Raw genomic sequence first — 12,179 nt, 5'->3', positions numbered from 1 at the left:
TATGTCAGCTCCAGCTCTAAGACTTGAGCGGTTAAAGGAAAACCTCAGAGAGGGAATGGTTTTGGGGAGGGAGTGGTCAGTGCAGAAATGAAAACATGCACTTTATCAGCTCATTAGCCGGTAAAACAGCCGCATGCTGATAAGGTGGCTAAAACCATGATGTGAGGTTTCACTCGCTCAGTCTGGAGGAATGAGGGAGGGTTCCCACCCAGTGTAATAACCGCATGTCAGGAGAAGCACACAGGACATCTGATTTGAGGCTTTTATCTGTCCTGAGCGGAGAACGCTTTTCAATTAAGCCCAATTTCAATGTAAATTGCCTCTTTAATATGACAACTTGTTTATTTTTCAGATATTAATGACTGCCTTGGCCAGTGTCAGAATGATGCCTCCTGTCGGGTATGTGAATCTTTGCTTAAGTGAAAACCTTACTGATTGGCACAAATCTGTTAAGATCTATGTGACCCTGGGAGAGCTTGATCCCTCTGAGATTCTAAAAATGCAGGTGAAAAGTGATTCTCTGCAAGTTTCATTTGGGCTCCTGTTACCTTCCCAGCCCCCCTGGGAGCCATCTCGAAGGCAAGCCTATAGAAATTCCTCCCACACGTTGCGAGAGGCTGGGCATTTAGCGATGTCAGGGATTCAGTGGAAGGGCAGCGGGTGTGCTAGACTGCCAAAGCCCCATGTTTGTGGAATACAGAGGAAAAAGCATGTGTTTCTCCCCCCCCCTCCTTCTCCTCTTCCAGGATTTGGTTAATGGTTATCGCTGTATCTGTCCACCTGGCTATGCAGGCGATCACTGTGAGAGAGACATCGATGAATGCGCCAGCAACCCCTGTTTGAATGGGGGTCACTGTCAGAATGAAATCAACAGATTCCAGTGTCTGTGTCCCACTGGTTTCTCTGGAAACCTCTGTCAGGTGAGTGGGGCTAGAACCTCCAAAGGCCAAGTTTCTACAGCAGAGCAGCTCCCCACCCCTGCCCAGTTCCTGTCCTGATCTCTGGACTTGCCATGAAATCTGTTACCATCCAGTGACCAGGGACTTCTGCTCGGTGAATACAGGTGGAAGGACACCAAGGAGTGGGTTTTGTTCACAGTGTCAGCAGCCCGTCCGTTTGTGCCCCCAACTCCGTGCTCTCCCACTCTGCCCTGTTTTGCCATGCATCCCTGGACAGTCTCTAGGACATAACTGTCTATTATGTAGGGTGTTCTCCAACTGGAAGGAGGTGAAGGGGTCAGATTCCAGCATCTGCTGCCCCAGAGCAGTTCTAATCACACCTCTGTTTCCTCTCCCCCTTCCCTGCTCCTGGCAGCTGGACATAGATTATTGTGAGCCCAATCCCTGCCAGAACGGTGCCCAGTGCTACAACCGTGCCAGCGACTATTTCTGCAAGTGTCCCGAGGACTACGAAGGCAAGAACTGCTCCCACCTCAAAGACCATTGCCGCACGACTCCCTGCGAAGGTACCCGCCCCACCTGTGGTCCTGGCTGGCCTCCGAGGCTCACTCCTCTACCCCTATTTGTCAGTACCCCCCAATATTCTCAGAAGCTGGCTGGGTGAGACGGTAACGCCCTAACCTGCCTCGCTAGGGGAGCCAGAACACGTGGGAAACCCTCTGTCCGGGCCTGCCAGTGGGAGAACCTTGTCCACACGTAGCATTCCTGTTCTGGGGTGGGCTGATTTGCAACCCCGAGACCTTCCCCAAAGCAGTGCTGCCGGAAGAACTGTCTGCAGCACTGGAGATGTGTGCTGTCTGCACTGTCAGGTGTGCTAGCCACAGGAGCATTTAGTGTGACCGCTACGACTGGAAACTTCCTTGACTCCAGTTCATTCAAATCTAAATAGCCCCACGTGTCTCATGGTCGTTGTATTAGGTGGCCTAGCTCTGCGGGTTCTCTGTCCTTCCTGCTTGCTTAGGTAGGAAGTAAAGCTCCTCCTCCCCGTAGCAAGCTTCTGCCCGACTGAGGAGATGTCAGAGGTAGGAGGAGAGGGGCCCACAGACACAGAGGCTTCTTAGCCACGTAGGGCGAAAATGCCTTAAAAAAAAAAAAATAGAGCTTCTGTCTGTCTGGAGTCTCGGCTTTGCCTGTCACAGTGTGATGTGGCACATCGCCAGAGTCTTGGCCCCGGGGTGCCTCTTGATTCCTTACCCTCATTAGCCAAAGGGTGCCTGTTTCCAGGAAAGCGAGCTTGGGCGGAGGTCCTCAGCTTAGGAATGCCATGCCTTATGGGTCTGTGGCCCTGATCTGACCCCGAGTCTGCCTTCTAGTGATTGACAGCTGCACAGTGGCCATGGCTTCCAACGACACACCTGAGGGGGTGCGGTACATCTCCTCGAACGTCTGTGGTCCCCATGGGAAGTGCAAGAGTCAGTCGGGAGGCAAATTCACCTGTGACTGTAACAAAGGCTTCACTGGAACGTACTGCCATGAAAGTAAGACCCCTGTTCGGGGAATGGGGTGTGGTGCCCCCCACCCCTCCTCTGCCCACTTCAAGGGAGCATTTGAGCTTGATTCATTTCAGTCGAGACCAGTGACGGTTTACCATTACATCTAAGATCTAAGACCGAGTTGTGTTTAATTTATTGAGATCACAGACACCTCTGACCCTTCAGCACGTTTACGTTCTGGAATCTTACTAGTTTGGGTGGTCCTGCTTTCTGTAGGCTTTTCTTCCCCACTCCATCCAAGTAGCTTAGCCTCCAAGGCATTAAATAAAACAGACAACGTATCCTCTGGAGGCTTCTGCCTGGTAGGCTGCTTGCTGAAGTCGGAAAAACCTTCCTGATGGAGTTGAGGATGTTGAGGTGCCTGGCTGCCCATTTTCTCAGGAGGTGGCCTTTGGGCCAGTGCCTGGCTATGGCATTCGTGGTCCTTTACTTACCAGCTTTTTTTGTCTTCGTTTCACAGATATTAATGACTGCGAGAGCAATCCCTGTAAAAACGGCGGCACTTGCATCGATGGGGTCAACTCCTACAAGTGCATCTGCAGTGACGGCTGGGAGGGGGCCTACTGTGAAACCAGTGAGTGTGGTCTCCCTGGGCCAGACAGCTCTGGGATGCTGGGGTAGGAGGTAGCATCAGGGAAGCTTGCCTTTTCAATGGGAATTAGATAGTAAGACCCCAACCGTTCCTGTCCTGGGACAGCATTGCCGGTGTCCCGTCTGTATTTGTGAATGCTGAGGACGGCCAAAGGGGAGGAACTTCTGCTGAGGAGCTGTAGAAACAGACTGTCATTAGGCTAAATATCCCTGCTTGCAGAGAAAGTAGTCTTCTTTCTGTTTTAATAGTAATTTGTGCCTGTCCTGATTTTTAACTTCCATGGGAGTGACAGAGGCCTGCCCTTGTCTTGCCACCTTGTGGGGTTAACAGTAACCCAGCTGAGGAGAAGAGTGAAGGTGTTGAAGTCCCAGGATGGATGGCTCAGCTGGTCTTGGACCTTAGAGTGGAAAGCTGTGGGTGGAAGTGGCCATAGGAAGGGTGTGGCTCTGACATGCCGTAGATGGCCCTAGAAGCTTCTGGAGCTGGGTGTCTCCTCTTTGATTCTAGACATTAACGACTGCAGCCAGAATCCCTGCCACAATGGTGGCTCATGTCGTGACCTCGTCAACGACTTCTACTGTGACTGTAAAAACGGGTGGAAAGGAAAGACCTGCCATTCGCGTAAGTGGTAGCTGGCTGGGGCCCCCTCTCCACGACCCCTTCCCACCACCCTGTCTTCTGTGAGGGGGGCTGACCAGGGCCTCACATGGAGATCCCCCTCCTCCAGGTGACAGCCAGTGTGATGAGGCCACGTGCAACAACGGTGGCACCTGCTATGACGAAGGGGATGCTTTCAAGTGCATGTGTCCTGGAGGCTGGGAAGGGACGACCTGCAACATAGGTAGCTTTCTGCCCCACATGGGGTGGGCAGTGGGTATGGCCATCTCAACACCTAGGACCGCTTTCCTGGCGGTCTGCTTCTCAGCTCTCCTACTCTCTTTGGATCCTCAGGGAGGGTGGTCCTGTCTTGTCTTGTCTTACAGCCCGAAATAGTAGCTGCCTACCCAACCCTTGCCACAACGGGGGCACCTGTGTGGTCAACGGGGACTCCTTCACGTGTGTCTGCAAAGAAGGCTGGGAGGGGCCGATCTGCGCTCAGAGTGAGTGTCCCCTGCCCCACCCGCCTTGAACTCCACAGAGGGCTGCAGGAGTTCATCCTGACACCCTCAGGGACTCGCGATGGAAACCAGAAGCAGGGCTGTTTGATGTCTGCTTCTGCATCACCTGGGTCTGTTCTAATGCACTTGATGGACCGCAGCCCTGACCTGGGCATGAGAAAGTCGCCGATGAGATAAGTGGAGACAGATGGTGTCTCTGTTCCCAGCGTGGGTCTGACCAGCAGCCTGTCTCCTTCCATTCTCACAGCCCCCTTCCCGCCCTGAGCGGGGCCTCTTCCTGTGTAATGTCCCACGGCACACAGAACAAAGTGTGGTGCAGGCCTGGTTCCAATTGAGCAGAGGTCTTAAGCGCATTTTGCCGGTGTAAACTACAGTGTGATCATACGGGTATTAATGGAAATAAGTGGTGCTTCTACTTAGGGTTAAAACTGCTTTGCCCGGTGAAGGCCTCGCTATTAAGTCGTCTTTTTACTTTGCAGATACCAATGACTGCAGTCCTCATCCTTGGTAAGCATGAGCGCCTTGGAAGCCAGCCCTTGCTGGCTACGATGTGCATGGGCATCACCTGGGGGTCCTGTCTAAGATGCAGGTTCTGAGGCAGGAGGTCTGGGTGGGGCTGCAGACCCTTCCTGTCTAACAAGCTCCCAGGTCCTGCTGGTCCGTGGACCACACTCTAATTAGCCAGGTCATGTCTTGGTTGGGGGCTGTGATTATTCTCAACGATTCTCAACCTTGGCTGTGCATAAGAATCACCTGGGGAGCTTTTAGGAGTCCCAATGCCTGGATTGCAGCACAGCCCCATGAAATGAGACTCTCTGGGGTTGGGACCCAGGCACCATTATTTTGAAATCTCCCCAGGCTACAGGGGTGTGTGGCCAGGGGTGAGAGCTGCTGAATGGAACTGGTGTGGCCGCCTGTGGTTAACTGGCTGGTGGAGTCGTGGATCAGGAGGTCGGTAACGGAGGCCGTCTTTGCTTTCTTCTTAGTTACAACAGTGGCACGTGCGTGGATGGAGACAACTGGTACCGGTGTGAGTGTGCCCCTGGTTTTGCTGGACCCGACTGCAGAATAAGTAAGGACCAGCCCTGGTTGGTTTCCCCAGTGGCCTTCTTCCCCCTGATTCAGCCCTCAGCCTGAGACTTTTCATCTTGAAAAGTTAAGGTTACTGCTCTCTGTAGCTCTGAGAGGCCCAGAACCTCCCACCTCCAGCTGCGATTAGGATAGCCTGGCTGGAATGTCCCAGGTCCTTGCTGTTCCTTCCCCAGGGGACACAGCCCTCTTCCAAGGGAGAGAGGAGCAGCCACAGGGTCTGATGATTAATCTGTTCTGAGGCCCCAAGAAAGGGTGCTTTTCCTCATGACTACCTGAAATTAGGGGCAAGTGGACATTTGCCACAGAGGACCGAGCTGAGGACAGTGGCCAGGACTACGGTTGTGGTTCCCAAAGGATTGATCCGGCCTTAGTGAAATTAAAATGGGAGACAGGCACTGCAGTTTTTCAGGCTGCCTAAAGCCTATTTTGAGCCTTTTCCTACTTTCTTATATGCCTTTTAGTTTGAGAGGAGAGAGTGATACTTGTATTTTTTGTTATTCTCATCGCCAAATTATTTGGAATTTTACTAGTGTTTGAGATCCTCAAGTCTGGGGCTGACTGGTGTTCACCAAAATGGGGTACATTTGGTCTATCCCATGTTTCTAAATTGTGTGGGCAAACTGTAGCCTTGGCCCACTGCCTGTTTTTGTAAATAAAGTTTTATCGGCACACAGCTACTCTTTTATATACTATCTAAAGCTGCTTTCTTGCTATAACAAGGGTAGTCATGACAAAGCCTACAAGGCCTGCAAGGGTTAAAATATTTGACCTTTCTCAAGAACTTTACCCTTGCTCTTAAGTTGTAGTATCTGATGAAAAGGAACTTACTTAATTAAAAAGTGCCTCCTCCTGAAATGATTCCCAGCAGCTTGAAGTCAGGCTAATGATGATCTTTGGGAGGAAGTGACTAGTGGAAATTTGGGGGCTACTGATCGGTTTATTCGGGTGTTGGTTACATAATTCATCAAGCTTATACCTAGGGTTTATACGCTTTTCTATCTGTATGTTAGATTAGTAAAAACTTAGAAGAATGTCATTGCTTCCCATTGGAGCCTAAAGTTGGTCTCCATTTCTCCTAGACATCAATGAATGCCAGTCCTCACCGTGTGCCTTTGGGGCAACCTGTGTGGATGAGATTAATGGCTACCGGTGCGTCTGCCCCCCAGGGCACAGCGGTGCCAAGTGCCAGGAAGGTATGTGGGTCAGGCTGCAGCTGCCCATGTGTCTTGTGGGGGCGGTGGGCACTACAGTCACCACGGTTACCCTTTGACTGTCCCTGAGTAGGCACTGTGCTAAAGGAGAACATGGCGGGGATACGCACAGGGGGCCACAGGGACGGGGAAACTTAGGGGGTCCCCTACAAACAGGATAGCTGTTATTAGTCAACTCCCGAAGTTTTGCCGTGTGACAAACCACCCCCAAACCTGCGGCTTACAGCAGGCTTTTATTTGCATTGCTCATGGGCATGCAGGCTGGGCTCAGTTCTGTTCTGTGTGCTTCGTCACCCTCCTTGGGCCAGCGGCCATATCTCAACTGCGAGAGGCTGCCCGCATCACATCCCCTAGTGCTGCACAGGCCCCACACGTCCTGAGGCCACGTGCAAAGGCAGCAGGTGAGGGAAGAACACCTGTTGCCCCGTGGCACAGGGCAAAGGTACAGCCCCTCCCTGACAGGGAGGGAGTGAAGAATAGAGAGAACGGTCAATAGAAAAGGAACTCTGTTCCACTCATGCGCTCTACCTTTCAGTTTCAGGGAAACCTTGCATCACTATGGGAAGTGTGATCCCAGATGGGGCCAAGTGGGACGATGACTGCAATACCTGCCAGTGCCTGAACGGAAGGATCGCCTGCTCCAAGGTACAGCATGAGGGCCCTCTGCCTCTCACCTGGGTTCTAGATTGCTGCTGGGTGTTTCTCCTGAGCTGCCCACTCCATCTCCTCTCCCCTTGCCTCCAGGTCTGGTGCGGCCCTCGACCTTGCCTGCTTCACAAAGGGCACAGCGAGTGCCCCAGCGGGCAGAGCTGCATCCCTATCCTGGAGGACCAGTGTTTCGTCCGCCCCTGCACGGGCGTGGGCGAGTGTCGGTCTTCCAGTCTCCAGCCGGTGAAGACCAAGTGTACCTCTGACCCCTACTACCAGGATAACTGTGCCAACATCACATTCACCTTCAACAAAGAGATGATGTCACCGGTACGAATAACTTCTCATTCAGTTTGGGCTGGCGGTGTGTGTCTGCTGGTTCCAAAGCAGGAGCATTGCAAGCTAGGATCTTCCCCTTAGCTTAAATTCCTAACTTGCAAGGAAACGTCAGCCTTTTTTATTTTTTTCCTGTTCCTTCCAGTATCTTACATGTGTGGTTTTTACATGTGTTTCTAGGGTCTAACCACAGAGCATATCTGCAGCGAATTGAGGAATCTGAATATTTTAAAGAACGTTTCTGCTGAATATTCAATCTACATAGCTTGTGAGCCTTCCCCTTCTGCGAACAATGAAATACATGTGGCCATTGTAAGTATGAGACCCAGTCACGCCTCATGACTCGACTGCAGGGTAGTTCTCAAAGTCCAGTTAGCCGGTGTCCAGACAGAGCAAGGACACTGAAACAGCTTGGCACACGGGCTAAGTCACTTTCAGTGATGGCTGCTGTGTAGTGTTGCCCTGATCCCACATCTGGCCCTTCTTTTTCCAGTCTGCTGAAGACATACGGGACGATGGAAACCCTATCAAGGAAATCACTGACAAAATCATAGACCTCGTTAGTAAACGTGACGGGAATAGCTCACTGATCGCTGCTGTGGCGGAAGTGCGAGTACAGAGGCGGCCTCTGAAGAACAGAACAGGTAGGTGGCAGGTGGGGACAGTCCTTTCGCATGAGGACTGCCCGACGGATCTCGGCTCACCGTTCAGGGAGGGCATTAGCTGACAGCTTCTCTCAAGGAACCCCCCCCCACCCCCATTTAACTGGTGGAAAAACTGGGACCAGCTGCCTTGACCAAGGTCCCGTGGTGATGGGCAGAAGTACCGTTTTTCCATGCTGCCAGTGCTCTCGGAAGCAGGCACCCCTGTGGAGCATGCATTGTTTGCAGACCCCCTGCAAAGCCCTAGGGCAGAGCATTGCTGCGCCTCGAGCTGGTGGCATCCTGGTGTCGTGGGATCACCCGGCCTAAGCATTGAGAGACGCGGGTTTGATAGGCAGCTGTATGGCCCTGCAGGGGAGCCACACCTTTAGACCACCATTATTCTAGCTAGGTGAGAACCGGGGTGCCTGAGAGCACGGCCCATCGGAGCTATGCACGCTCTGATCAGGTTTCTGGTAATGCTGAAAACCAGCTCTTCTAATGAGCTGCCGCCTGAGTAGCCAGACTTCCCTTGCATGAACCAGATGCTCCTCTCCACACGGGAGTCAGGAGCCTGCAGGAGCTGCTGCTGTGCCCGGTCTCTGGAGACCAGCACGTCACGGTCCCCACGGGCCCTGGTCCTGGCTTATCAAGCTGTGAAGTGACAATATGTGGTTGTGAAAAGGGACTTGTCCCCATGGCACCCCTTTCAGGAATTAAGGACAGGAGCACCACTGTTGGTATTCTTTTGTTCGTGTGATGGCTTTTTTTTTTTTCCCCTTCTTCTTTGAGAGTTAATTGGTTTTGTGCCCGCCTTACAGATTTCCTGGTCCCTCTGCTGAGCTCTGTCTTAACGGTGGCTTGGATCTGTTGCCTGGTGACGGCCTTCTACTGGTGCGTGCGGAAGCGGCGGAAGCCCAGCAGCCACGCGCGCTCGGCCTCCGAGGACAACACCACCAACAACGTGCGGGAGCAGCTGAACCAGATCAAGAACCCCATCGAGAAGCATGGGGCCAACACAGTCCCCGTCAAGGACTACGAGAACAAAAACTCCAAAATGTCAAAAATAAGGACACACAACTCAGAGGTGGAGGAGGACGACATGGATAAGCACCAGCAGAAAGCCCGGTTTGCCAAGCAGCCCGCATACACGCTGGTAGACCGAGAGGAGAAGCCTCCCAACGGCACGCCAGCCAAACACCCAAACTGGACAAACAAACAGGACAACAGGGACCTGGAAAGTGCCCAGAGCCTAAACCGGATGGAGTACATCGTATAGCAGACAGCAGGCGCTGCTGCCGCTAGGTAGAGTCGGAGGGTGCTGGGGGCTTGTAGTTCAGTTCTTCAGCTGTCCTGTCCTCTTCCAGTCTGAGGCTGTCGTTGACTTAGAATCCTGTGTTAATTTAAGTTTTGACAAGCTGGCTTACACTGGCAATGGTAGTTTCTGTGGTTGGCTGGGAAATCCAATGCTGCAGCTCACAGCTATGCAAAAACCAGTCCAAAGTGCCCCCCCCCCCCACCGCCGCCGCCCCTGCCCCACAGCTGACACCTCTCGGACCAGGCTCCCAGGAGAATGCCCGGCCCCGGGGCCTTGAGCTTCCACCTCTGCCAGATGTCCCGATGGTGATGCAGTCTTAGGATCATAGTTTTTATTTATATTTATTGACTCTTGAGTTGTTTTTGTATATTGGTTTTATGATGACGTACAAGTAGTTCTGTATTTGAAAGTGCCTTTTGCAGCTCAGAACCACAGCAACTATCACAAATGAGTTTATTATTTATTTTTTTTATTGTATTTTGTTGTTGGGGGAGGGGGGACCTTGATGTCAGCGGTTGCTGGTAAAATGAAGAATTTAAAGAGGAAAAATGTGTCAAAAGTAGAATTTTGTATAGTTATGTAAATAATTCTTTTTTATTAATCACTGTGTATATTTGATTTATTAACTTAATAATCAAGAGCCTTAAAACATCATTCCTTTTTATTTATATGTACGTGTTTAGAATTGAAGGTTTTTGATAGCATTGTTAAGTGTATGGCTTTATTTTTTTGAACTTATTTTCTTATTACGTGTTGCCTATAAGCCAAAACTAAGGTGTTTGAAAATAGTTTAAAACAATAGGATGGGCTTCAGTGCCTGGAATACTGGTGGAATTTTTTTTTTTTTTTGTACGACGTCAGATGTTTAAAACACCTTCTATAGCATCACTTTAAAACACGTTTTAAGGACTGAGGCAGTTTGAAAATTAGTCTAGAAAAGCAGGTGGTTTTTTTTTTTGTTTTTTTGTTTTTTTATGCTTTAGACTTGAAAAGAGACAGGCAGGTGATCGGCTACACAGCAGTTTAAGAGAACATGTTGAGCTTCAACTTAACGTAGCCAAAATGTGAGTGGTTGAATATCATTAAAAATATCAAATTGTGTGAAGTTGGAAGCACACCAATCTTATTTTGTAAATTCTGATTTCTTTTCACCATTCGTATGTAATACTGAACCACTTGTAGATTTTTTTTGTTTGTTTGTTATCTACTGCATTTAGGGAGTATTCTTATAAGCTAGTTGAATACTTGAACCTTAAAATGTCCAGTAAGATCACTGTTTAGATTTGCCATAGAATACACTGCCTGCCTTAAGTGAGGAAATAAAAATGCTATTTACAAAGTTGAAGATCAAAACGGCTTCTAAAACAGTTCACGTCGTCGGCTCACTACGGAGACCGTGAAGATACTCTGTATTGTCCTATTAGTGTTATGAACATAAAAATGCATCTTCGATGTGTTGTTCCTGGCAATAAATTTTGAAAAGTACTATTTATTAAATTTTTTGTATGAAACCTGGAACAGTGTGGCCTCTTCTGAGCTTCTGTAGTTTTGCTTGGCTCTACCTTGTGCCTTTGCCACCCCACCGAGGCCGTTCTGGTAATCAGGGTGTGATAAACAGGCTGTGCTTGACAGGGGTGCTGAGGAAGACTGAAAGCCTTTTCAGCCACAAAATTTCAGCTGAAGTTCTCAAAAAACCATGGGCTGCTGTGAAGCCAGAGCTGTGAGAGCCCCAGCTCGGGGGTCCTGGATTCCCTTGTTATTCAACAGCAAGTGTGAATACTGCTTGAATAAACACCACTGGATTAATGGCCTGTAGTGTGGAGGTGAATTGTTTGTGAGCACTCACGGGAAATGCCCACCGCACTAAAAGGGGTTTTAAAAAGCTTGGAATTAGTGTTGGGGGAGGAAGAGGGAGATTCGGTGCTTTCGATCTTTTTTTTTTTTTTCCCCTGGCTGTTTGGATTAATATTAATGTCCTGCCATCATTTTAGACCACACCCTCGTGGCTTCTGTGCACGCTTACGCCTCCAGGGCGGTTTCCTCGCTGCACAGGAGGTGGTAGTTACAAGCTTCTGGGGTTAGAGCCATGTACTCATCACCTTGTTCCAAGGGAATCAGTGCAGCTGTGGGGTGCCAGGTATCTGGCCTTCCTGGAGGTTCCAGAGGCCAACCATCCCCACCTGTTCAGGACAGGTGAACTGTGGTTCTCCTTGTGGCTGCTGGTGCCAGAGGCCAGAATGGCCCTGCCCGCACATCACGGGTGGGGCTGGGAAAGCTTTGCCTCTGGCACCTCAGTAGTCAGAGATGAGCCAGAGTGACGGGCACATGGATGGCTTCCAGCAGCTTCGTGGAGTTGCCAGGAGTTCCCTGCTTCTGATGAGTGAGCCAAAGCCTAACCTCCCTGGAGCTGTCCCCTAGCGCTGCACATTCAGGCCATACGTCCACCTCTGAGTTTCATAGTATGCTTTTATACTCTTTCTTGGGAAAATTCTCTTCTACTGGACTAGGAACTGTGTTCTCTGATGGGCATCTGCTTAAGAATGGGCAATGGGCTTTAAAATATCCCAAGTTTCCTGTGCATGAGCAGAGTACTGAGGAGTCAGAATCCGTAACTATGCATTAGGGCTTGCTGGGAAAGCAGACCGAAGGACCTGGAATCCCGTGACGACTCCCTGCCCTGCTGTAGCAATACTTTCTGTCCCTAATCTCTGCTGTGGGACAGCTGGTTTCTGCAAGGTGGGGTCACAGGGAGAAGTGCTCTGGTACAGACC

At 50.5% G+C, this 12,179-nt stretch overlaps 1 protein-coding gene across 1 annotated transcript in view; it reads left to right on the top strand.

Annotated features, from left to right (window-relative positions):
- The window catches only part of JAG1 (jagged canonical Notch ligand 1), a 36,381-nt gene extending 25,162 nt beyond the window's left edge, over positions 1–11,219 (top strand). Inside the window, exons 11-26 of the mRNA XM_055346029.1 lie at positions 353–399; positions 747–920; positions 1,315–1,465; positions 2,273–2,437; positions 2,913–3,026; positions 3,552–3,665; positions 3,772–3,885; positions 4,028–4,144; positions 4,642–4,669; positions 5,149–5,234; positions 6,334–6,447; positions 7,001–7,110; positions 7,210–7,443; positions 7,630–7,761; positions 7,943–8,093; positions 8,912–11,219. Of these exons, the coding sequence (XP_055202004.1) occupies positions 353–399; positions 747–920; positions 1,315–1,465; positions 2,273–2,437; positions 2,913–3,026; positions 3,552–3,665; positions 3,772–3,885; positions 4,028–4,144; positions 4,642–4,669; positions 5,149–5,234; positions 6,334–6,447; positions 7,001–7,110; positions 7,210–7,443; positions 7,630–7,761; positions 7,943–8,093; positions 8,912–9,369 (2,309 nt within the window). The 3' untranslated portion in view covers positions 9,370–11,219. The remainder of the gene's footprint in view (positions 1–352; positions 400–746; positions 921–1,314; positions 1,466–2,272; positions 2,438–2,912; positions 3,027–3,551; positions 3,666–3,771; positions 3,886–4,027; positions 4,145–4,641; positions 4,670–5,148; positions 5,235–6,333; positions 6,448–7,000; positions 7,111–7,209; positions 7,444–7,629; positions 7,762–7,942; positions 8,094–8,911) is intronic.
- Positions 11,220–12,179: the final 960 nt, after the last annotated feature.

Source organism: Nyctereutes procyonoides, unplaced genomic scaffold (assembly GCF_905146905.1).
Source record: "Nyctereutes procyonoides isolate TBG_1078 unplaced genomic scaffold, NYPRO_anot_genome, whole genome shotgun sequence".
NCBI classification, from domain to species: Eukaryota; Metazoa; Chordata; class Mammalia; order Carnivora; family Canidae; genus Nyctereutes; species Nyctereutes procyonoides.
Note: the sequence above shows the minus strand (reverse complement) of the source record. Positions and strands in the feature narration are given on the sequence as shown.